At 41.9% G+C, this 26976-nt stretch overlaps 1 protein-coding gene across 1 annotated transcript; it reads right to left on the bottom strand.

Annotated features, from left to right (window-relative positions):
- Positions 1-1947: 1947 nt before the first annotated feature.
- Positions 1948-5209, bottom strand: nptx1l (neuronal pentraxin 1 like). Its single transcript, XM_071518732.1, has 5 exons — positions 4766-5209; positions 4121-4328; positions 2996-3240; positions 2617-2796; positions 1948-2169 (listed from the first exon to the last, which is right to left on the bottom strand). The coding sequence occupies exons 1-5, from the start codon at positions 5207-5209 to the stop codon at positions 1948-1950; spliced, it is 1299 nt and encodes a 432-aa protein (XP_071374833.1).
- Positions 5210-26976: the final 21767 nt, after the last annotated feature.

Here is a 26976-nt window from a genome sequence, read left to right as displayed (position 1 = left end):
TCTGTGTGTGTGTGTGCCTGCATATGTACTTAAGTGTGTGTGCATATGTAGGTGTGTTCCTGTGTTTGCGAGTGCCTTTTGGTTCTCCACACAAGGTATTAACACCGAAACCCAACCCCGAACGTGTCTACATTAGCTGTGTGTAATGGCTGTGAGGTAGATATGGGCTGAAGCTGTAGCCGGGTGTCTGGGGAAAAGCCTATTGATGTGCAGATGTTCCTTTACCTCAGAGGCAGAGAATGGAAACCCATCCTCACCCTCAGCTCCCTCAGCGGCTCGGTGGGACACATGACCTGACTGAGGTGGGATCCATACGACCTCGCTAAAAACAGAGGTAGGACCTTGAGACCCTGCTAATGAACTGCATTCTCTATTGTGAGCTGTGACAGCTATGATTCATCTGCAGAGAAACTGTATAGATTGAAATGCATGACCTCAACAGCCACCTTTTGTTGAAAGAAATATTATGCCTTTATGTGTCTGTGTCCGTGTGTGTATAGTGTGTACATATGTGTGTGTGTGTGTGAGTGTATCTTTATGTGGGTGTGCGTGCAGTCCAAAACGGAATGGATTCTAGTCTGCTTTTGACCCTGTTGCCCACGGTCTACACCATGAGAAATTGTCTTGATCTCCACCGTCTGGAGATGGATTCATCACTAAAGAAGAGTGCTGTAGCTTTTTCCAGAGACTGGGGCAGAGTTCAGTCTCTTCACCGTCTCTGGAGTCCTGACCACAAGGCCAGACGTTCAAATCCCTGATGCAGAGATATTGCTGCTACAGCTGTGACACCATAGACCTTAAATCTAGAGCCAAAGGTGTTGAAATCTGAATGGAATAATAAAAAAAAAGGATGATATGGAGAGACTAAGGAGACTAAGCTTGTTCTTGGAGCACATGCTTTCTGTTTCTGCTTGTCAGACACACACACACACACACACACACACACACACACATATATATACAGTATACACACCTGTATATGATTCAAGTATCACAATTTTATTACAAAAATTAGAACTTTTTCATCTGTCGGTGTTGCCATGCTTTGAGCATATAACAATACAGTATAAAATCTCAACCCAAAAGTAGGATAGTAAAAGCAAAGTTCATCGATGCTGACGCAGCATTTACAGAAGTTAAGTCATGCTGTTACTGTACAGATAACATTCCCATTAAAGTACAAACACCTGCAGAATGCGCCATTGTCATTAACGAATTGCATTTTACAATAGACACTCTAATCCAACTTAATCCAAAGTGTTACAATAAACACCTCTTTTGAAATTAATTTACAGGAAAATAATACACACAAATACTCTGCAAATCATAATGAATGTGCTGAGTTTTTTTCAACAGCCCAAGGCACTCAGGCTTGTATGTTGGCAATAAATATGTCATTCTTTACACAAAATCACGTCAAGCATGTGGTGATAGAGAAAGAAGAGTGATAGAGAAAGAACGCCATCTCCGGTTCATAACCTTTTGAAGTATACATTCCTTCCACCTTGTCATTTGTCACAGTGAAAATCCCAGGCAGTCGGGAAAGGAAAGAAAATTGAAGAAATCAGTCATTTGCTGAGTTGCGTGTCGTCTGTCCGCTAAAAACTACATAATCTCCTACTTCTGATGCTGGCCTGTCACTGTGGTCTTTGAGAGTGCCGTCTGCTCTGTGCCAGGGCATCACCTGCGTTTTCAAATAAAACCGGAGACAGGCCCGGTGTGCTTTCAAGCACCGCAGGATGCCAAAGTGTCCGTTTCCAGCAACCTATCCCGCACGAAAATCTGGTAAAAATCTATTAAGTGTCCACAAATGATGTATTCAAATATCTATAATAAATCCAGATGCCAATCACTGAAATAAATGCCTCCTGATCTTTCAAATTAGATTACCGATGCTGTAACAACAGTGGCTTTAACAAATGCATTGGCTTTTCTCTTCCCTGCAGTTCAGTTGAGTTGGCGGCAAGCTTCGAATGTCCACTTCGAGGCCCCTCCGTAAATATCGATGCTCGTCTCCAACCATGAAAAAACGTTGCCCACTTGTGCTTTGCTGCTGCAAGTCGCTAGATTGTATATCTCTCCAATGGATAGTTTACGATCCCAGATGTGAAAATTTGCCAGGTCCCCAACAAAAGCTTGTGTGGCATCAAATCCTCCTCCAAGCGTATCCTGTGACAAAAACATATGGACTTAAGATGGATATTGTGCTAACCCATAGAAAAACAATTATCTCAAGTTAACCTCTGGTTAATTTGTCCATTAAATAATTAATTTCCCCTGAGGCCTTTGAGAGGAAAGAACAAAAGTGCCCCTTGGATTACCTGGATTTTTGGACTGATTGTTTTGAATAAGGCATCTTAAGGCAGCTTGTTAGCCCATTGGGATTTTGAATGAGCCCCAAGTTAAATAAAAATCGAATGACCTTATTAGGCCTGCATGTTATGTGCAGTAGTTCATTACAATGGGAGATGGATTTAAAAAAAAAAAAAAAAAAGGATTTCTGAAAGATCTAGGTTTAGTCAGGCTGAAGAGGATTTGCTGTTTTTGTGGTTCTGAATGGACAGCTCCTCAGAGGAAGACTGATGTGAAAGCCATGTGAATCAGATGTGGGCGTACCTGCTCTTGGCCGAGGATCAGCATGCCCTGTGGTTTGATAGGATGGTATGGGGCAAGATTCTCTCCGCTGCCCCTCATGACTCCATCTTGGAAAGCCTCCCACACGCCATCACGAGTGGTCCAGGTCACACAGATGTGATGCCACTTGCCGTCATTGATGAGGAAAGGCAGCTTTGCAACCTTCAAAGGGTTTAAAAACAGAGTTTGTCACACATAGACATGACATGTGAATCTTTGCTGCAGTGGAGCAAAGTCACTTACATAAATAGACTAATTCATATCAAAGCATGGATACATGTCTACAATGCAAACATCAACCTGGTGTCGGTTTGGCTACAGATGGAACAAATGGGGGAACTAGGAAAAAATGCAGCCAAACCTTGTCATTGATTAGTATCTCCATTGGGTTGTTGCCCCACTCTATGAGGACCAGCTCGTTGGCCTGACCCGGAACTGCGTAGGAGAAAGGCGTGCCCACTCCTGGGGAGGCGTTGGACTTGAGCCACATGCACACGGTGAGAGCGTACATCTCCGGCAGACTCTTCTTCACTTTTGCATACATGTAGTTGGTTCTCAGTGGGAACGTGAGCTGGAATTTATCCAAAGGCCTATTTTCTCTCTGGCCTGTAAAGAAAAAAAAATAGAATATTAGGGGTGTCCGACACCATCTATGGAGAATGCATTAATTTTGGAGAACTATTTCCGACCCAACTGCGTATCCAGTTTCTGTATATATATATATTATTTACAAGTGATATAGCATGTCCAACACACAAGCCCCGGGGATTTACCTAGGAATTATATGTTACACAACAAATCCAGAACCGTGACGCTCCAGATTTGTTTTAATCTAGCATGATAAGCATATCACAAAAGAAGTGATGGTATCAACCCTCTTCTTCTCATGTTTTCTCCTCCCACCACCCCTCCTCTGTATTTTAGTGTAATATGTGTGTGTGCTATAACCAGGGGGGCGGTATCAATATTCCAGAGGCGTCCCGAGCAGAGAGCGCATCAGCGGGCGTCGTTACGATCCGGGCAAAGTTTGCGCTTCTCAAAGGGCTCACAGAGCAATAAGTGGAGAGATGGGTCATTTACTGCATAAAACCGTTTGATGTGCATGAATTACAGCAAGAAACTGCAGAATACACTAGGGCGCACCACCTTTTTGCGGATGAATAAAACAGTATATCGGCTGCTCAAGTCATAAAAGCCAAATTGGATATGCAAAGCAATGCAGCTTTTCATCGGATTCTACCTCCTCCCGTGCAGTCGTTTGCGACACTGTGGTTTATTGCATTGACGATGTGGTATCTCGTCATGATGATGATCATGTTTGTAGTAATCGGTCCTCAGCCTCGCGTGCGATAGGCACCAAATAATCACTTACCTCTCCTTATAGTTTTTGATTATATTTCACCGCCAAAGTGAACGCTTCACCCAAACCCATTCAGGTCTCATTTATGTTTTTTTGCGTTGTAGCCGATAGTGTGTGTCCGCGTACCTTTCTCCAGGTCAGTGATCCTCTGGTGCAGAGAAGTGAGGGTGGACTCCACTCTGCCACGCTGCTCCGTCTCGTTGCGGAGCCCGGGCTTCCCCTCCTCTATGCTGTTCACTCGGGACAACACCTGCTTCTCCAAGTCGTCGATCTTACTTTGGAGCAGGTCTTTCAGGCTGTTTGCCTGCACGGAGTTGTTATTTCTGCTGAATTGCTGTTAGGGGGTGAGCAAAAGAGAAGTATTTAGCTTAAAGTAAAAGAGCGCATTTTTTTTATTTATTTTTTTTATTTTACAGCTCATAGGTTCTGAGACGGAGTGGGGATAATGCCAGATTAACTTCTTCAAAGCTTATTGCAGTGTAATGAAGCGGCGTGGACAAGCAACTAAATGTATCCCCCGGCAAGGTCTGTTTTCACCGCGAGTCAATAAGATTGAGGATTAATGCGGAGTAATTACATGGCAGAGGTATAGGCTTCAGCGCGCTCACAACCCGGAGAGTAAATGATGATGGAGGACAATTAATGTGGCAATATGAGAGCTAAGATGGGACGGGATAATTAAGAAAGATAATAGAGTGTATGGAATAGTCTACAGAGGCACCGAAAGTGTTCCAAATGTGTTGTTATTGGTTTTGGGAAGCAGCAGCCTACCTCGAGATTTTCTAATCTCTGCTTCAGAGACTGTAAAGTCTGTGATAGTTGCGTCAAAGTGTCAGCGGGGCCCCTCGATACATCCCCCATAGTGTTTTTGGTCCCAGCCTCTTTCCTCCTGCCTCCCGGCCGCGCGTCTCCAGGCTCGGCCCCGCTCTGGCTCTCACACCGCGCTAACTTTGAAGTCAGTTCCCTGATAGTCTCTTTTTGGTTCATGATAGTCTCTTTCTGCTGCAAAACCGTCTCCCGCAGTTGCATAACAGTGGTCTTCAAATCCTCCCCGGGCACACTGTTCTGCAACGTGGCCGCGCATATGTCCATATCCTTGGGTACGGACGTGCAAATGAACTGGGTCTGCCCGCCGAAGTCTTGCGCCGAACTCTCCAAAAACAAGTATGAAAATAGAAAAAGTCTCCAGGAGATTCCGTTCTTGGTGGCCTGCATGCTGGCGTCTGTATCGGGTTTGTTGTGTTTTTTGGTTTATGAGCCGCAGCGATGTGGTGCGAGTGGTTTCAGTCCCACGGAGCTGTCCCTTGTTTTAATCCGTCTGTGGAGCGCAGCCGTTTTATACAGCGAGCCTGGTTCTGCGCAGAGCAGGTTCACTGCATCACGACCAGAGGGGAGGGAATCGTACTTTCCCTGTTTAATCGGCTCCAGAAGCAGCGTCACATTCGAAAGATGAAACCCCTTTTTGCTTTCAGGCTCCCAGATGTTAAATCTTTTATCAATTCGACTATTTGTCATTTCTCGCTGTGTATTATTCATCTGGAAAACGCGGATTTGTAGAGTGTGCAGAGGGTTGCCTGCGTGAAGGGGCACCAGGAGTCAGATGTGTTTGTTTTGTGCACACACAAAACCCAGAGAGGTGGATGCAGATCACAAGTTGCAGCATTAGTTTGTGATCGGTTGAGTCTCCACAGATCAGCACCAAGGACAGCTCCATCCTCGTCACATTATCACATTATCTGACTCAGAGGGAGACAGAAGTCATTACTCATGATTGGATGCATTTCTATTGTAAAGTGCCTATTGCTTTATTGAACTCAACTGTGTCTCTTGTGTATGAATCCCAATTATTTTACATTAAAGAATGCATTTCCTGATTATTCCTCAGGTCAAACATAGCCTAACTACTTCATATTTCCCCTTTTTGTTTTTCAAAGAACCTTTCTTGCACTGCCCATCTGATAAATTAAATAGTCTGCTGTATTTTCCAATGATCCATATCACTCTGTTATAATCATCTCAATAATTCAGTTTCCAAAATGATTTAATCTGTCTCCAAGCGTTTTGCCATATCTATTATTCAGTAAGGACAATATTACTTTTTTGTTGCCCACTCAGCCCTTGTTAATTCAGTCAATGTTGAAAATAAGATGAAAACATTTTGAATAAGTAATGAAAACATATCGTCTCTCAGATTAAAATTGATTTTTTTTGGAAGGATGTACTAAGGAAAAGTATCAGGACAAAAGTCTGCATGACACAAAAGGATATTACAGATGGAGTCCTTGGGGAACCACAGGGCATGGAATAACTCTCCTCTAGCCATGACCCTGAAACCAAATTGTTCATAGCTGCAGGTGCTATACATGTCTTTGTACCGGTCAGATATTAATACTGACTCACTGATTGAATTGTTGCCAGGAGGAAGGACCTCATCTGAAGGCTACGAAGGCAACCAAGAACATAATTTCAGACCAAATGCAATGTACAAATACCATTATTGGATTGGAATGATTAAGTAACTAAAAAGTACATTTGATGGCTTTAAACTGAACCATGGGGACTCAGAGATTTCACATGAGATCGCCTCTGTAAGCCCCCACAACATCTTGCATAATCATCACATCATCACCTCTATAGTGTTTTTTTTTTTAACTATCTAGCATCTTCATGTTTTACAGTAAGAGCTCAATGCATCAATGTGATGTAGGAGGTAGGTACCTTAAGCATGGTCCATTAAATAAAGAGTTACAGTCTGTGACATCACTCTCTCCTATTCAATCCCCGTCCAGCGTTGCTTCATTGTCCCCTGGACCTTTCCGGTGGATTACGCTCCTCTTAAGTGATACAGCAATATGTAAGAGGAATGAAAAGGTGGAGGGGTTTACTGACGTTACGCTCTGTGCATAATCCTAAAGTGAGGGAGTGCCTGTGGTCTTTTCGCAAAAACCAAAATAAGGCTTACAGGTTTTTGCAAATTACTTCAAAAACAGCAAGGGAAAATAATTCATTTGAAGTGGCATGAAAGTCATATGAAAAAGTGGATTGAAGGTGATGTAACCGTCTGGGTTTTGTGTAACAGTTGCTACTGGAAGGCTGCTCATGTCGAGGTTTTCAGTGGTGAACCAGGAGGAGTGACAAGGCAGAAAGGGAATCATATGTCAAGCATCAACACCAAGAAGGTATGCCTTGTACACTGCTCTGTCAGAGGTCAAGCACAAGTCAACCTAACCTTTTTCACTAAGCCCACCGTAAAATATTCAACAGGAGCATTTACTGGAAACCAAGCATTTGTAAATAGTTAAGTGCAGTGATTCTTGCACTTATTCCCTCTTAAAAAGAGCTCATGTGGAATGCAGTAACAACAGTATACAGACAGTAATGCCTTTAGCTTCATGGCCCTTGAGTAAAATCTAAACAGGCAGGCATTGCATTTTGCAGAGCTGGGTGACTACAAAAACTGACATTTTATTGGACGTTATGCAATATGAAGTTGTGCACTCTGACCCTGTCAGATCACCCTTATTTGTAGAGCGAGAAAGTAGAATAAACAACTTTAACAGAAGTTTTTCTCCCTGCAATATCAACCATCTGGTAAATTTTTTCTAGTTATGTAATTGCACATAATAGACCACAGTGTTTTCAAGTGTTTTGCAAAGGGCATTAATTACACACTTTCCCTAAAAGTCATTTGCCAAACTATAACAGTTGCACAAATGTTGTAATTATTGATAATGGGAGAAACAGCCAAATGCTTTCTAACTTCAACATTCTTAGTTTCTATTTAAAATCAACTAACCAAGGATAAAGCCCCCTTGACTAAATTTCCCAGCATAGCCAAATGTCCAAAAGTCTATTTCTCATTATGAATTCATTATTCACTGCTTCCCACACAAACAAGTCCCAGAGCCATATGCTTGAAGAAGAATATCCTCCACTCCTCTGTGCTCCTCAGAAACATACCTCTCTCCACCGCTTCACCTCTACCACTCCCTGCCTCCTCCCCTCCTCTGCTCCTGCAGGCACAAAGAGCCTCTACTTGAGCAGGCACTCAAGGCACAGTGTTGTTCTGTAGCCTTTCCATTCTCTTAAAATTAACGTTTCCTGTAGATGCCACAAGTTCAGCCTGCCAACATATTAAATTATTTCAATGGTGATAAAAGAGGTTGTAACAGCTGTTGAATTTATAATGTTGTTAGCCATGGTGTGCATGAAATAATAATAGGGTTTGGATGAAATGACTGTTTGTTGTGGAAGTCATTGCGCTAGGCATGACAGCACAACAATCCATGACATTGGAGATACTAATCTCATACAAACAGACGCCAGTGGGTTTTATCCCAATCCCTACATCGCCTTGGCCCTGTAGAGCTGCGCTGCCTGCCTGATGCCCACCTGTTGTGGCGTATCTCCTCAATAATGCATTCAAACACAGTGGAAATGCATTCTCCAGCAGCAGAGATCAATGGCTGTAATTTCACATGTTGGCATCCTGCCCTGACTTGCTTCTTCTTCCTGACTACTTTCCCACCTTCTGCTGTGGTGTGGTGGATGCCATTACACTAAAAAAAGCAGCTATAGGGCTATTGAGGTGTGTTTTGTTTTTTTACATTTTCAACAGCACACTGTGTTTTTGCAGTATTTAAGTGGACATTGAGATGTGTAAGAAAGTAATTTGTGGTAATGATGAATGGTAAGTGTTTTAGGTAATCTAGCAACCTCAGCTTTTTGCCTCATTTCACTGTCCCGATTTGGACTCACAGGGGTTTCCTCAATAACAATGCAATATTTTGCTTCTGTAAGTTGTTTCGGGTAAGTTACAAATTGAACATGAATCCAATGAAAAAGTGGATACAAAGAAATGTCGTTGAAAAGGACACTGAACTCCTGCGGATTCATTGTAAGCCGCACCAGATATGAGCTTCAGCTAAATACCTAAAATGTAAAAAATATTCACAGCATGCCTCTAAGTGGCTAAAGGCAACAAAAAGTCATGTTTTCCATTGTAATGTGACCACTGTGTCTAATAAATACTGGACTGCATTTCTTCATTATGTTATTAACAAAAGTTCATTAATTAAATCTGCCTCTTCCTCTGCAAGGCCAAAGCAATCCTTGCCATACCAGAGGGGGGAAACAACTGCCGTTTTGGGGTCACTGGCACTTTGGTATGCAGTGGCTTACTGGAGCAAGGAAAATGTCAGGCAGCTGCCAGCACAGTGTAAAAAATAGCCCAGAGAGGCTAATTAAGACAAAGACATTGTTACTCATAACTTCTCATAATTTTTTTTTTTTTTTGAGTTATTTCCCCCATGGTCTGCAGATTAAGTTTTTCATATTGTATGATTGCTTTCCTTATGTTTTATTAAAGGTTATGATTTAATTATTTTTTTCCTGTGCGTGAGCTAAGCGACCATCTGAAATTGATATAATGCATCAATCTGCGATTGGGATAATTTCCCATGCTGATGTGACAGTTTTCTCTCTGCACTGTGATGAAAGGGGGTGTGTCCTGAAGATGAGGAAGTGTATAACAATGTGCACAGGGAAGTCTTTATTTCTTATAGCCCATAGTATGTGATGATTGTATACAGACTCCCTATATTTGCTCTTCTGCATGGGCCTAGGAATTATTTTACTACTCACTCATTCGTCATTTGATTTCTTCAGATCTGCTCTCAAATGTATATGAACTGCAAAGCACTCGCATATTCATAGAGAGCTTTATGGTCTAGTATTTGTATATGAATAAGCACACAGCTTTCTTGTAATGGACTCATACCATACCATAGATTACCTTCATTTGCTGGGCTAGCTCTCTCTTGTGTATGTTTCGATTTTATGGATCATCATTTTTCATCACTTTGATCCTTTCCTTTCGCCATTTACACTGGACACACAGAATGTTTGCTCTTATGCAAATGTAACTTAATGTTTTTCAATGGCTTCTACATTTTCATTTCAGCCATTCTGAGATGGTCTTTTATGTGCATTTAGGAATCAGCAGTTTTTTTAAATTGTGTTTTCAGTGTTAGATAAAAGAGATGTTGCTTCCAACTTAAAGTTGCACTTAGTGTGTGCCTGCTTGTCTTAACACATGACATGTCATTGAACTCTCTCTCTCTCGTCTCCTTTGAATCAAAGGAAGATATAGAAATACATGCCTAGATTCTTATGCCATCAAGGAGTAAAAGTATTTGGTTGCATCAGTACAACAACTTGTCTGTATCTTCTCCTCATTGCCATACAGCCTATTGTATTTGACTGTTGTTTTGAGATAAATGTGAGCAGCTTCAGCACCTGAAGGGATGATACATTATGAATTAGGCATCAAACATTCTCAGGTTCACATCACAAACTCTCTTGTGGATTTGATTTCAATCCCAGCTCTGATTTTTTCAGCACCGTTGAAGACTGGATGCAGATTATGCCAACAGTCTCTTGCTTACATTTATTGGTTTAAATCCAACAGTTTTTATTGCTTTCCTACTAGAAAACTTACCTGCAGAAACAGATAGCATGATGGTTTTTATGCATGCTTTACAACTATTACAATTTGACAAATGAGGCTTCTTAAACCATAACTGTTGGTTATTATTAGACGCATAAATCCAAATGAACGCAGCCTTTCAGAACCATCATGCTCCATGCACATGATTTATAGATCTTTCCCTCAGATCCTGATAATCCTCAATTGGTTTACCATTTTGCATGCAAAGTGACAGATGTATGGTGAAGGTTCAGCATAATGTACAAATTGTAATGTAAATGTAATGTAATGCAATGTAAATCCAGACCGCTGCCTCTCTGCACACTTGCAGTTGGTGTCCATGTAACTTCTTGACATTGCTTTGTGAAGGCAGCACACACACATACAGTAACCCATGGATACTTGTCAGGCTTAATGTGTTGGTACTGTATATGCTATATGGAGACTTTTATACCGGTGATGCTGTATATGTCCAAGGCATGTGTGTGTGGCTTTGAGAAGTTAGCCAGGCATGAGCGCTGTGTAGGTGGGAAACCTCATCCTTGTGCTCCACTCAGCTGTCAAAGACGCCGTGGAAGCATGAAGCGCTGTCAGGAGATGCAGTCTAATGAAGGGATGTACTCTTGCTGAGCAACACAAAAGGAAAGTGACTGACTTGCTCAAGGCCTCCATCTGGCACCCTCTCTTCTACAGGGGAGACTGAAGACATCATGCTGGATCACGCCAGGAAAGGGAAAAATAAAGATTGCTGAAGAAAAAGTTTTGCCTTGCTAACTTATTAAGATTCAAACCCACCCGCACTGTATTGGTAGAGGGAAGATTTCTAACACGCAGGGTTAGCCTGTTTTACTGATCAACAGCGATTACAGAAGCCTTTTGAGATTCGGCGAAATGCTCCTGAAGTCTATTTCAGAATAATTTGTGTCTCTGAGATGTCTGGAGTTGCTTTTGCGCCAAGCGCTGTGACTCCAGCTACATTTTCAGTTTTTCAACAATTATATTCTGATACACACATTTCTCTTTTTCCACTTCTGTGCGGAGTCTGCACAGTGTTACCTGAAGATTTAGGCCTATATTCTGGTTTTATTTCTGAGCAGGAGATGGCGGAAAAGGGAGCGTGTTCTTCTGATGAGAGGCAGTTGTTCTGAGGAAGTCCCATGTTCCATACTTTACCTTCCATACAGCATCTACGGGTAACAGGTTGAGAGGGTACAGAAATAGCCCATGTTACAGGGCGGTGAAAAAAGAACCGACTGCAAAAACCCCAGAGTCTGAAAGAACAGCCACACGCACACAGTCACATACTGCAAATGTCTTGGAGAAGGAGGAGAAGAAGAAGAATGTTTGCCATGCTTTGGTTTGATACGGAAAAGATGAATGCTGAAAATTCTTGTCAGTCAATATGACTATTATTAACTGACAAGTATTTATCTTTTCTTGATAAAAAGTTGAGTTTTGGTATTTTTTTCCAGCACTGACATTTCAATCAGTATTTACTTGGTACTCTGACACTAAACTATACACCTGCTTTTGTACAGGGTTAGGGTTAGGAAGCTGGTCACTGGAATACAGCTATGTTGAAAAGTGTAATGTCCTCACAGAGGCAACATAGAAAAAGCAGTACACACATTTGAAAATACAACAGCAATTTCAGATGAGGCAACTGCAGCTTGTAGCCTGAGATCACATCTCTACAGTACAGCTTAATAAAATAAGTGTAGTTTGTATTAAGGTGGATTGCAGTGTCATTTTCTGTATGTCTCCCAATCAATAGTGCACCTGTTCCCATTCTCTTGTTTCATCATTCATCCAGGCAGACCTCTGTATGCAGATATGTACTATATTTATCAGAGATGCGGTTTATCCAAGGCCACCAGATCCTCTTTATCTCCTCTCTCAGGTCACATTCGGTCACGTTCAGCCAACACGCAGCTGCATTTGATTACTCCTCACCGCTCCACGGCCATAAGTGTTTTGCGAGAATTAAAGGGATCCAGCTGCATGTGATGTCCAGCATGGCTGCTGTGGGTCAGACTGGCCTTGAACTGAATTTCAGTATAAGCAGGAATATATTAATATTGTGATGTAATGTGGGAGAGGATAATCTGAGGAGATTTGAGTAAAGATGTATTGATTTTGCAGCACTTCAAGGTCCCTTCCTCTCTCTCTCACTCTCTCTCTCTCTCTCTCTCTCTGCATGTGTTTGTGCATGTGTGTGAACCGATGCATGTGTGTAGAGCAAGGCAGGGTAGATATGGTACAGCACACACGCCAGAGACCAACTGTCTTAAGACTAGGATATGCCATCTCATCCTGAGGTAGTGTAGGAAAACAGCTCCAATACAATCAGAGAGACACATATTTTTGCATGAAGATGAGAGATGAGGAGACTTGTCAGAATACAGGATGTCGGTCCTAATAACAGCTGAAGTTATTGATGGGCAGAAAACGAAGTCGTTGAGCCAGACCTTTAAGCATATACGGTCAGGATTTAAATGAATCATGCCTCAAGCTTATATATGTTGATCTCCACCCTGCCGATAAATGCTACGAGCCCCAAGACTATTCATTCATTCATTCATTCAAACCTGTATTTAATGCTCGAGGACACCCTGGGACAGAATCTCATTTGCAATGGTAAGGTACGGATAGATAGAACACAAAAATCTAAGAAAAATTGGAGCAATAATGAATAAATAAAAAAATGACGTGGAAACATTAGTAAAAACTATATTCACAGCCTCTCCCCCATCTTTCCTCTGCGAACCCTGTAACCCAGCAGGTTTGCACAGGTGTGTGTGTTGTGTGTGTGTTGTGTGTGTGTGTGTGTGTGTGTGTGTGTGTGTGTGTGTGTGCATGCCTCCAGTGAGTTGAGAAAAGAACAGGATCAATGCCTCCGCGTGAAGGCCCCCTCCCCAAACCGCTGCCAGAGATGAGCCAGCCCAGCATCGGTGTGGAATAATAATATTGTGGCAAAAAGTGGAGGCAAATATTTCTGTACACTGGTGCTCTCAGCAGGGATTGGAGCTTAGACAACTGCAACTCTTTCTCTTTTTTTTTTTTCTCTCTCTCTCTCTGCAACTCTTTCTCTCTCTCTCTCTCTCTCTCTCTCTCTCTCTCTCTCTCTCTCTCTCTCTACCTCATGCTTCCACTGTTTTTCAGTCCCTCTGTCTGTATTCAAATGCTGCTAAATTCCATGATTTTCCTCCCAGGAAACTTTCTCATTCTCCTTTATTCCTCCAGTTTATCTTGTTTATGCGATGGCCACTACCCATCCTTTAAAAATGTTAAAATACGAAACCGCTATCACAATATTTCTTCAGCCATCTCTCTCTCTCTCTCTCTCTCACACACACACACACACACACACACGCACATGCACACCTTTGTCGGGCCTCTCTCAGGCAGAGAACCACACAGCCCCCACTTGCACGGCAACATCAATAATACAACTGAAGCTTCCCCCCCTGCTTCTAAAAATAGACCTCCTTTTTTGTTCAATATTTCATTTACCCCCTCCTTCTATCTCTCTTTCTCTCTCTCTCTCTCTCTCTCTTTCTCTTTCCTTTTCCCGTTTCTCTATTCATTGTCTACCCACTTTCATAGGTACTGAGGAAAGTGGTTGAACAGATGAGTGTGCGCCTCCACCTCGCCACTTACTTCCTATAATGTATTCTGTCTTTCCCGAACCCACAACCTCTATCTCTTCAAAACATTCTCTAAACCGCCAAGTCATATCTCTCCTCAGGCCTTGGAGTGTGTCTCAGCATATTCTCTTGGTATCTCTGTATGGATTTACTGTAGATCTGGACTCCTCATTCATTTAATGAGTTAAACTGTCAAATTGGCTTTAGTTTGTATTTATCTTTTATTCAACCAGGATAGTTCCATTGAGATCAAGCTTCTCTTTCCCAAGGGAGACCTGGCAAAGACAGCAGCAGTACATTTAACTACAGACAAACACAATTAAAATTATTTCTTGATAAGTAGTAGACATCTCAGGAAAAGTGAGAGAAACGCTAGGAGGAAGGAGAAAGAAAGAGTGAGAGAGAGATTAGATAGCTTACATTTAATTTGTATTTCATTCGACATGATCCTCTGTTTGATCTGCCATTGGATTTTAATATTTCTGCATGATACATGAGTCCCATTAGAAAAAGACAAATGTGAAACATTACCTCAGCGTCACACTCAGCCAGTTCAAACTCTTTAGGCTTTCTCTCAGGACTGTTTTATTCTGAGTAATATATATAGATATAGCACTCTGTTGGTGCGTCATAGGTGCTTCATATTTTTCTACTTTTTTAACACAAAAGACCATGCTAAGCTGTGACATTCCCGTTTCCGCTATTACACAGTAGTTTCTAAATAGAGACGCTGGCATTCACCATAATCAATGCTTGTGTGCATCTATCATCAGCCGAGCAGAGATGGAAATGCGTTGTAAATGTTTACTGAGACGAGTGTGTCTATCCAAACCGTACTCACTTGTGCGTCACACAGTCTCTCAGTCTCCCCATTTCTCATAAGCAATTCTCTTCCCTCTGAGCAAATCTGATTTACCACTCACGTGGGAAGAGATCTCAGAGGTGGTTGAGTGCGCCTCACCTGCACTGTGCGTTTCTCTCAGTGGCTTTTAGCTAGCTCTGTGGCTGCTGCTGTGGTGCGGGCTGCTAATGTCTCCCTGCTGACCCTGCCAGACTGACTTACAGGAAGGATGGGAGCGGAGGGGAGGGGCGCTCTGCCCAGAGTTTAGTTGCTGTTGGTTATATAATGTGTCCTAACGGGGCACATACCTGCTGATGGGCAAATAGTGCTGACGGTGGAGTTGGGCCTTGCGTACCCGTCACCCGCCTTCATGTGGAATTTCCGTCTCCTCTTCTCTGCAGGTGGAGTTCCTATATCCTGGACTCTCACTAAGCAGCTTTTGTGCTAATAACAGCATTTGGAAGATAATGAGAACCGATGTTAAACACAAAAAAAATATTTCTGGATAGGAATCCTTGGATATATCTTCAATGGCACCTTTAATATATTCCTTGTGAATGCCTTTACCCTCCATGCTTTGACTAATTTTGTAACATTAGAATTTAGCTTTCCCTTTGCTCATTATTCCTGTCTTTTTTTTTTTTTTTTTTTTTAGCATTTTTGCCCGAATATAATAGCTTCAGAGTAAACAATGGATTAGTTCTCATTGTTATATCCCCATAAATCATTCTAGGTTATTGTCTTAAGATGTTTGCAAACATATTCCCAGAGGCACGGGGTAATGAGGTGTCCAAATGGCTTTTGGCAGAGAGGATTAGGCTACTATTTGTACAAGGCCTCACTGTGTCAGCACAGGGTTTACCTGAGCAAAATCATAATGTGATGATGCTGTACGTACTTTGTTTTATTACCAAATATGATTTGGGATCAAGTTTACATTGTGGTGCTCTAATGAATGCTACATATGGCTGTGGCACAAATGATGACAGTAGTTAGATATTTCCATCATCTAGAGGTAACTGCAAAATAATAAACCCTATTACTATTTAATTGTTAATTACTACTGGAATTCTAGCACTGTCACCATTATGAGGAATTTACTTTATTTTCCCAGAAACCTTGAAATCCTCATGGATATAAACACGGAATTTGCAAAAGTGACGTAAATTACAAGCTGAAATATAGGTTTGTTTGTGATGGAGTTGGAAGATGGTATTCAATAACTAATAATCTATGAAAATTAACCTTTCCTATTGTTTCTTCAAATGTATTCACTTCTGAAGTATAAATAGCACTACAGTGTGTTATGCCGTTAGGGACCATTCAGAAGCACCGGATCCAGTAACCTTCTACCCACTTTAAAATCAATCACTGAATAAAACCCTCTGTACTCAGACACGCCGCACAAGTCAGACAACTGCTTCTGCCTCTCTCTAACCTCAGAGAGACCTGTCTGTCAAACAGTGAGAAGTTTCATAACTAGAGCAGAATTTTTAAATAAAATTCTTTAGGAGCATATATTGTCTGTGGAAATACTCTTTTCACCAAAGTTTGCTAAAAAGTTTAATCATATTGACTTAAACCTTTGAAACCAAAAACTTTCTGACAACAGTTTGTAATTGAAGAGGTAGACTGAACTGTGGGCGTAAATGGATAGATGAACTCGCACATGTGGAAACTGTTCCACGATCCCACATTTGCACTCCGCTGTGCTGCTCCTGTGCCATGGGCACGGGTGTAGGCGAACCTTCTGATCGCATCACATCAGCAAGGTCTCCTCTTTTTTTAACCTTTGTTTTGGCAATCAGTTGGAAATAACAGTTATTATTTTTGGATACATCTGGATATTGGAGGGGGAAAAAATACTTTGTATCTGTTTGCAAGTGGGATTTGCGGCTGCCACAATCCATAGTTGAAGATGAGGTATGAACTGCTTGTCAAGGTCCCATATCGTGTAAAACAGGATTCCCCTTGCCTCTTGGATTATAAAGGAGTTGGATGTGCTATCTAAACATTGTGAAAGTATCAAAACCCACAGTCGCTAACTAAATCCACATAATCGATCTTAGAAAAGCGAGCCTCTAAACGAGCCGTTTGGACTTCCGTATCTTTGTGGCGTCACAAAGGTTCGCTCATTATCATTTTTGTAAGAAATAATAGTTTAACAAAGTGTTTTTTTCAAAGCGGTTGAGCGGTTGTCATTGTTTATTACCGGAGAGTTTTCCCTATCTGTAGCTGCCGGGGCTGTGGTGTCTCACGTTTCACTCTTGAAACGGTTAGCCAATCAGAACAGAGGGGTCATTAATAGTAATGAGCCTTAAAGACACAGCAACAGAAACAGCCAGGTCTTGGTAAGGCTCAGAGAGATGCTGGAAAATGTATGTGTAACAATGGATTGAGAGTGCTTTTGGTACATGACACCACACAAACAGCTTTTAATGGACCTCAAGACAGAAAATAAAACGTAGAATATGGGACCTTTAAGGCTACCTTTTAATGTAAGTGGAGCACAAATGTATAGGGTGCTTTCAAAATGATTCACCAAAAGGTAGACATGGGCATGGACACTATATAAGGACCCATTAGGTTGTTTATGATCTCTGTTCGCACAGTTTTCTCATGTATCCTGCTTCACCCCTTATTATTGAACCCTGCTGCCTGGTTTGTGTACTAGTTTTCCCAGTAATGGGTGGGAAGCAGATAGAAAGAAGGTGAAGGAGAGCTAACCTTGGTCATGGGACATCTATCGGCAGCTGGGACCAGAAGGACACACTCCACTGATCGATGGAGACACCACTGGTAATGGCCTTAATAGCCCAAGCAAGGATAATGATCAGTGGCCATTGATCCGGGGGAAACAGGGAACCAGTGTATGGTCAAGTTAAAGGTAATGTTTTACTGATTTCTGAGACTCGTACGGTCATTAGGAAATGAGCAAAGTATCACACTAGGTCAACCAGAGCTCTCTTATCTGCTGGGCACCCTCAATTATTCACTACCCCTCTCTCTCCTCTTTCCCTTAACCCCCCCATTCACCTCCTCCCTCACCCAGTCATTCACTAACTCAATATATTCCTGTGCCTCTGTTGGCTTTCACCTCTGTCATTCTCTCTTTTCCTTCCCGCTTCAATCAATTTGGCTACAGCATTGTTCAAGGGTTTGATATATTGACTTGTGGGACTTCATTCACTTTTCCACTGTAAGCATAATTTGGCACAGCAATGAGACTATGTAAACACTAAAACTAGCTTCCATTAGTATGCTGCCTACATAGCTCATGTTATTTTAGGCTTGCTTGGTACATTTGCTCAACAAGAACTTCAATTACATCAGGAGTTCAGAGAATCTTTGGCTGACGGTACGTAGCTACACGGGTGGAATTTCATCATTGAAAGTTCTTGGATGTTTTTGCTTAGGCGAATGCTAAAAGCTGCACTGTCCCTGTAGACTTTACAGGGCATTGCCATATTCTCCGGTAGTACATCTTCACAAACGGCCTGCGGGTACTCTACATGCACATAAAACGGTGCCTCTATATTTACTCTTAAAAGCCCTGTTCGTTCTGTATTCAGGATGCTGTGGAAGAGTTGAAGAGCGGGCGTCTCAGCATCCTCTTTAAAGTGGATGCTTTCTTCAGCTTATTTCAAAAGATGTACTTTGCCATTTTGGAATATCACCAAGTATCCGATAGATCCAGTTATTAAAATGCCCTCCTGTTGCAAAATATGAGGACAGTGTAATGACTATTGACTAATAGGTTAGGATCTGCTTCTCTGGCATTGTTCTGGCCCTCAATGCAGAGGAGTTTGCTTAAATCAGGTTATGAATCTGAAATGGGAGGATAAGTGTTTGCTTATTTTCCACTCATCCCATATGATAGATGTTGTAAAAACTCAGTGATTTTGTTGTATTAGCCTAAAGAGCAAAGTAAGCTCTCTACACCAAATACTTTATTTTACACTACTACAGTCTATTGGTGTCTTGCATGTCACACTTGATTACTTTATTTAAGGCAGGCCGTCTATTGAACTTTCAACATTGTGCAAGAATAAGAGAGGTCTCTGAGGCACATTGGAGACACACCTGAGAGCTCAGCATCTGTCAATTCAAACTCAATGTGCTTCCCAGGTGCCAACTCCACTCTGCCTCTTATAAGCCTTTGTGCATCGATCAAAGCAAATCGCTGCCCAGGATTCAAAATGCAATATTGCACATTTCTGCAAAGTCAAACTGACCACTCTCTCAGCTTACTGACGGTTGTATATTGTCAGAGTGCTGAGCTGGCCCTAGAAACTCATAAGGGTGTGTGCATATGCGTGTGTACAGTATATGTGTGTGTGTGTGTGTGTGTGTGTGTGTGTATACATATGTATGCATGATGCATGTGCATGCATGTGTCTATCAGTATGCATGAATCTGTGTGTGTGTGTGTGTGTGTGTGTGTGTGTGTGTGTGTGTGTGTGTGTGTGAGATTGCTGGCAGCATTGCAGCAAAATGAACAGAATACCACTTAGTGTGCTATCAATAGCACTCCAAAGATCTTTTGGTGGCAGTCTTCACTCACTTCTACCATCTGTCTTTTCCCAGTGATGGAGTGATACACTTACAATTTTGTCTTGATCGCTTCAGCTGGTTTGGTTTGGTGATCCAAAACACACCCTGCCTCATCTGCTTGTGTTATATTTTTATGTATGACATGCTTATTTGCACATTCCAAAATACTGCATAACAAGTTTTAGTCAAATTGAATAGAGTAGTGTCACACTTTATTTGGACAGTCAACTTCCTATAAAGTGACTATAATGTGTCACTAAAAGTCTTCTGAGTTTCAAGTAATAGTGTGAAAAGTAGTCTATAGGTTTTCAATGGGTGGGTTAGGGTTAATCTTAGGGTTGTGGTTAATGTTAGAAATAGGGTCAGGTTATGGTTAAGCTTAGGTTTAGGGTTAGGCTAAGGTCAAGGTTAGACTTGTAGAGAATGCAGCAAATAGACAAGTGACACTTTGTTGAACATCTACTTTTTTCACCTACTTAGTTGAGTATCAACATTAGACTATCCAAATAAAGTGTTGCCCTCAGTAATTCAAAAACTTTAACGATTTAATTCTTGATAATACAGCAGGCAAAGGTCTTGAAACAGCTAATCATTTTTTTTTTTTCAAAAGGAGTTTTACTTTCATATCAGCAATAATTTAAAAAGGGTAGGTGCCACTTTTTCAAATGATGGATATTAGAACATAACTTCAGGAGAGTTATTTTATTCAAAGGTCAAGAAAGAAAAATATTAGCATATGTCTACTGTCCTTGGTGTGGGTTGTCCACCCACAAAAGTTTGTTGTAGTTTTGATGAATCATGTTTGCAATGAATACTACTAAAAAAAAAAACAAGCTGGAAGGAGGAAGATAAATGTGCAAAGTCCAGAAAAGTTTAGGTTGGAAAAGGCATCATCAATACAGTCATTTTTCTTTTTCTCCTTACTACCCAGAGCAGCATCTCAGCTCTCTGTAAGTGACTCACACTGCGTCTGTGTGAGCATGCATGTGTGTGTGTTATTTAAGGAGTTCGGGTCACAGTGCAGGTCCCACTGTGTCTGTCTGATCTCTGGAGGGAGAGGCAGTTCTGGCTGAGCGGTCATGACCCTCCCACATAGTACCAGAGTGCTGTGGACGAAAGTCCAGGCTGAATGGCACCCAGCACAATGCCCACTCTTTAATATCGGCAACTAATGCATCTGTGGTAGAACCACCTGCTGGCAACTGCTTTCATCTCTTACACGGAAAATGATCTGTTTTCATTCTCTGTTTCAGTCTGTCTGATGGTGACTATTGAACAAAAATAGATGGATTTTGAATGACAGTTATTCAGTGACGCACACTACTCTCATTAGCATAGCTAGGACGGCTTCTCAAATATATTATAAGTTAAGATAAATAGATAATAAGATTGTTTTTTTAGAAGAGCATGATCTTGGTGTCCAAATTCAGAGTGAATCTGAAAAAAGCAAGAAGATTTCAGTTTCAATAGTTACAAAAAGTAGTGGGTGTCCGAAGAGCAAAGAGACCCCCTGTGAGGCACTGCTCTCAGCTCTGCCCCAAGCCGACCTATTCCGTCCCCAGCAACTCCTGATCTGTCTCAACCTATTGATCTGTGTTCTGTTCCTGCTGCTTTGTTTATCTGACCCAGAGTGACTCGAATCTACCAGGAAGACTTCACTCTGCTCTCTGCTCTTGTTTCAAATGGACAGGGCAGTAGAGTTCCCTTATGGGGCCAACAGTAAATTGCCAATTTTGCTGCGTGAAAGACACCTGCAGGAATAATACAACCCTGAATCTATGGGAAAGTGTTAAGAGTGGCAAAAGCTGCCACGCTTCCCTCCTCTATCGTCACGTTTTTAGTCTACAACCTTCAGTTCCTCAAACAGTGGGTGAATTGTTACAGAGAGTTTTCATCATTACCAGTGATATAGCAGAATGTGTGAGTTTCATTGCCAGTGATTGCTCACACAGTTGGCATGTTTACAGCTGAGGTCTAGCCTGTGGTATGATGGAGGTGCTCGAATCGGCTCAGTTGGCATAATGGAGGGTATTAGATTTTTAATTGTGACCTTTATCATTCCTCCTTCTTTAAAGGTCATTTGGGGATTGGTCAGAACACATTTCTCACTTTGTGCAGTGGATTTCAAACTGTCAAACCCAGCAGTTTTAACATGTTCCTGTGCACCTTATGTCATGCCAACATGTCACAGAGCACCATGTCCTTGAAACATATGCTCTGTCTCTAATTAAAGGGACACTCAAGAAGCGGCTGAAGTAGCCCAAGGCACACCCTTAATTAGAGGAAACAGCCCTCATGTTCATGTAAGTGATTGTCAGTGTTGCCCTTATTATTCAGGTCAGGGCATATCAGACACAGTGGTAGCCATCATAGAAGTCCACCATCTAACATTCTTTTTCTATCCGGCATTAGAGAGCAGCGATGGAGTAGCAGTGTTGGCTGTGTTGATGAAGCTACAGTTTATCTTCAGTTATTTCATACAGTTTATCTTCAGAACCCGCAGGTAAATGCATTAAAATAGGAACAAATAACTACACTGAAGGCATTCCTTTTTGTCGGAGATGTTTTCGCTCTTCTACCAAATTTGGCAAGAGTTTGATCTATCAGCTGGATCTGCTGGTGGTGAAGGAAAGGCTATGGAGGGAGAACCCAGTACTCATCATTGTGTCTCTGTTGGTTGTCCCCATGTAGGACCAGATCCGGGAATGTGCAAAACTGTGTATTACGGCCATGCAGCTTGGTGTTACTGTAATACTGAGAAATTGTCCCAGTTTTGATGTTTTCCGTAGTGATCGGTTCATAAAGATCAGGTGGAAGCCAGAGCTACAGCCATTGGTTGGAGAAGAAGGAGTGTAGTCAAATGATGTTATTGATGTAATTCATGGTGTATAGCAACCTAATCATAAATGTGGTGCGGAGTTAACTGTAAAAAAATTTCAGATCGGATTTCAACTGAAGGTCTCATCACATAGCTTAGGCTAAATCGTTTGGCTTGGCTTTTTAGGTTAGAGGTTAGTCTTGTGTGTAAGTGATCGTGACATCATGTTTGGCCACAACCTGAAGTTTACCTGTGATTTTTCTTTGAGAGCATCTGTGGAAATTTTTCCTGGAATTGTGCTCAGAAGTATCTGTGGAGACTCTGATTTGGCCAGCAGAGAACTTTCCCACCAAGCAAGGCACCCTAGACATGTTTTTAACCCAAATCTTCATCTAAATCAATATTGGGGGTTAAGTCCGACCCAACTGTGTTTCTCAGTGTCTGAGCCTTACACTGAGCCTGCACCAGGCAGCACAGAGGCATCGACTCTGAAACAGCTTTTCTGCTCTTGTTTAACAAAGAGACTGGACAGTCCGATTTTTTTTTTTTATTCAGAGAGCTGGAGAGTAGAGAAGGGGAGTTCTGGGGGGTTTGATCCTAGGCCAGCAATTGTAAATGTGTGCATCCAGACTTAAACTCTCAACTATCTGGATACACCACAGTTACAGTTTTCCCAACAATTCCTCTCAGGTGTGGCACGACATCTCAACAGGAGTGCCCTTATAAATGCAACACATGCAATTAAATTCAGTTTTCTGCAATGGCTGCATTTGTATTGTAAAGAGATTTGTGTAATTCTTCTGGATCACCAGAAGCTTTAAATAGCTTCCAAGAATATACCAACCTAAGCATACACAGGTTTAAAAGAACGGCCTTCTAGGCAGAACACATCAATACAAACCACAGAGAGCTGATCCAACATCATGCTATGTGCATTGTGAGCAAAATTTGATACAAGTGAATCCATGAAAAATTGACTGAATGCCATCAATAAACCTCTGCCATCAAGAACGCCGCAGTCCTTGTGTCTTTGCTGCAGGAATAGAACTTAAATCTGTGGACACAGTAACAGACAGAGAGAGACAGACAGACAGAATACCTCCACCATTAACTGGACAACTCCCACTGCTGAAGCGTTAGGTAGTCTGAAGTTTCTGTGCTGAATTTAAATGATACTAAATAGAGTATCAGTCAAACTGTCTTCAAAATCCAGTTAAAGGGTTTTGATGCAGGAGCTTCTCAATATATGCTTATAGCTCAAGCCATGTGTTTTCAAATTCACATGCAGCATCCTCCTATTTATTCATGAGTTTATGTTTCCATCCAGAAAAAAAAAAAGTTTTCCCAAGAGAGATGGGGAGAGTTACAGAAAAAAGAAAAAAGTTCATGCAAGTTCATGCACAGGCTACAACAATCTCTCTCTCTCGCTCTCTCTCTCTCTCTCTCTCCCTCGCTCTCTCAGTCTCTTTGTCTTTTCCTCTACTCCCAAGTTGTGTCCCTCCAAATTTGGTGGACAGTGTTGTATTATTAGTAAAGGGGTCTCCTCATCAGAACAGCTGTGTGTGGGTAGCGCACTGCTGATCCTCTGAGACGCTGTAGAGCGAACGCCTCTCCGTCACCTTTTATCTGTGCATCACATACAGCTGGAGGCAGAACAAACAGGCGCAAAACTTCCACCCAGTGATATCATTATTTGGAAACTTCAGAAAAGTGCCAATGAATCAGCGTGCCATTTGACTCGCCATATATTGGTAGTTTGGCTGTTTTTGTCAGCACACCAGATTACAAATTCTACATTTCTTACATTCGATTGGAGAGACAAACAACACGATTTAATCCACCCACAGTTGAAGTCATCCGTGCAATATTCGCATCATGATGGTGTTTACCCACAGTCACGATACAAATCTGATACTGATGTACAAGTCAAGTCAACAAACTGTTTGTTTTACTGCATGCACCAGTGCACAACTTCTGAACCACTGCTTCAGCCTTGAGTTGAATTGTTTGGAAAATTAAAATTTTATCTTATTCTGTTTGCCAAAACTTTCCATCAGAGTGGAATGATTTGGCAACTAGTCATTTGGGATACACAGAGTTTTGTGTTACAACACGGGCAATTCTACTTTACTATCATTTCAGGATGAAGATGCTGCAGTGGGTGGTACTAATGGTAGACAGATGCATGATGGGAAACACTGTGGTTGCCACTGTACAGTCATTATTTGGAATGGTAAGAATAAATAAGAAATGTATACTATGTATAATACATAACACGTATTGTTTTACTGCTGTGTGTGTGTGTGTGTATGTGTGTGTGTGTGCGTGCGTGTGTATGTGTGTGTGTGTGCGTGCGCACTAGAGGATGTAATAGTAGAATGCCACTTGAGTCATTTATTGGTATTTCCCTCTTATAAGACATAGTATTCTGTTCTGTACTTCATTATTTACAACTTATTTTGAAGGAGCATGGAAGCTTGTGTTTGAAGTATAGCACCACAAACATACTGAATAATACTTGAATTCTCCATTTAAAAAAAAAAAAAGACTGTAGTTATTTTTGCCAGTCGTATTCAAAGGAGTCTGCTGGCGCTGCATTGCAGTGGTGGAAGGGAAGAATAAGCATTTGTTTTCTGTGACCGTGGTCTTGTTCTGAAAATCAAACCTTCACATAGAGAAGAATGGCAACAAGACACACACACACACACACACACACACACACACACACATACACACATAATTAATGACTGCTGCTTCTCGGTACTCCTTGCTTGCCACTATTATAGACGCTTCTCTTCCCCAGTCTCTCCTTTAGTGCACAAACTATCAGCTAAAGTACAAAAACAGACAAGAAGTCTGAAGGTTGTTTCATTCTGTGGCTGCACTTACTTAGCTCCTGTTTGTCTGCCATCCTGAGCTCTAATGTACCCAGCAGTACAGAACCATCGAGCTAGAGGTATTTCCAGGTTTGACTGTGAAAGAAAACATGCGGTGCTTTAGATGTGCCATTATCACTTTTCGTATACTTACTCATACTTTTCATGTGTTCTCTGTCTGCTTGTCTCTCCGTCTGTCTTTCTTTGTGTGTGTACTCTTGTGTGTGTTGAGTGCTGGTAGTACGGGCGTTGGGGAGAGGACAGGAGGCCCGTGACCCTCGCCATGGCCCAGATACCAGATGCTGGTGTCACGTGGCGGCGGCCAGCTGGAGGGATCAATGGCCTACATAGCAGCCAGTCAGATGGGGAGGCTTAACAGGTCCAGCAATTAACCTGCAAATGGAGCGGAGATCAGAGATGGCTTTATTCTCCGTATCTACCAGGGAGATGTTTCCCGCTTCTCTTCTGGGTGTTTTGAAAGGTTATTTGTAGAGGTCCTAACAGAAAATGATACACTGTGATTAGCTAAGTCTTGTCTGGCTGCTGTAAAACCATGTTGGTGCTAGATAATGAGCCCTCATCTCACTTCAAATGAGCCTGCTGAAGAGGATATAAAGGCTATGAGAGAGAAGAACTTCAGCTAATGATCAGACACCACTGCAGATAAGAGTATTTCTTGTGAGTTGTTGCCAGGACAGCCACAGGCAGAGAAAAACACATTCACTCCAGGTACTAAGCCAAGTTTTAACTAGCCATGCCATTTGTCTGCATGTTTAGGTGAAAAGGTGAAAAAGAGGGAGATACATTTTAACTCTTTTTAGAGACAATACCTCTCAAGTCCTCACTCAAGTCATCGAGTCCAAGTTATGTCACGAGTTGTTTAATGATGATATCTGCGCGTGTCGTGAGTGTGCGTGTCTGTGTCGTGTCTATGGCTAGATGAGCTATTTTCATTCTGTGTCCTATTCTGAGCTTCAAAGAGATGGATCAATCAGTGCTGTCTGTGGTGGAGAGCAATCAGCCCACTCCAGGGCTCCATGTTGAAGATGTGGGTATGAGAGGGTCACAGCGAACGGCCCGCTCTCACCCACTAATGCATGTCAGCTTGACTCATTCTTATAACACCATTCTCATCCCACCATCTCCAACTGAGCCAGATTGGGAAAAAAAAACACACTTACAGCACTGCAAGTGGCTAATAGGTTTATTAGGATTTTGTGTTTGTTTTGCTTTTTCAGCTGCATCACAAAAGCATGAAGTTCATCATTAGTGGCAAACGTGCTCATGCCTCTTTTCTCTTTTTACCACTACAGGCTGTGTTCTCTATATGTGTGTGGGTGTGTGTTCAGCATATCAATGGCCACATTTACCACTTCTCCTATGGGACTATACTCCTGTTGAGTCATGTGACAGTAACCTGTGCTGCAGGTTTTTGTGCTGCAGTGCATGCTTCCAAATTGATTTCGCTTGACTGCGGCCTGTAGATTGATAATTCAGTGTGACTTTGACAGCAGTGTGGCCAGGCAGAGACCTGATACAAGGAGGGAAGGAGATACACACAACCTTGATGGGTTTTTTTTTTGTCTGCAGCCCTACAGCTGTCAGCCTTTCCCCTGAATTATCAATCAATTCGCTGCTGATAAAAAATTTATTTCTTTATTTAAGATTTTTTTTTCTCCCTCCTTATTGTGGAGGCGGTGTGCAAATCATTCCAGGAGAGGTAGAGCAAGGATGGAGATGGAGAGAGAGGAGAGAAAAA

The sequence above is a fragment of the Centroberyx affinis genome, unplaced genomic scaffold (assembly GCF_046629955.1).
Source record: "Centroberyx affinis isolate AG114_WGS23_722 - 3 ecotype Tasmania unplaced genomic scaffold, CSIRO-AGI_Caff_v1 ptg000623l_1, whole genome shotgun sequence".
Lineage (NCBI taxonomy): Eukaryota > Metazoa > Chordata > Actinopteri > Beryciformes > Berycidae > Centroberyx > Centroberyx affinis.
Note: the sequence above shows the minus strand (reverse complement) of the source record. Positions and strands in the feature narration are given on the sequence as shown.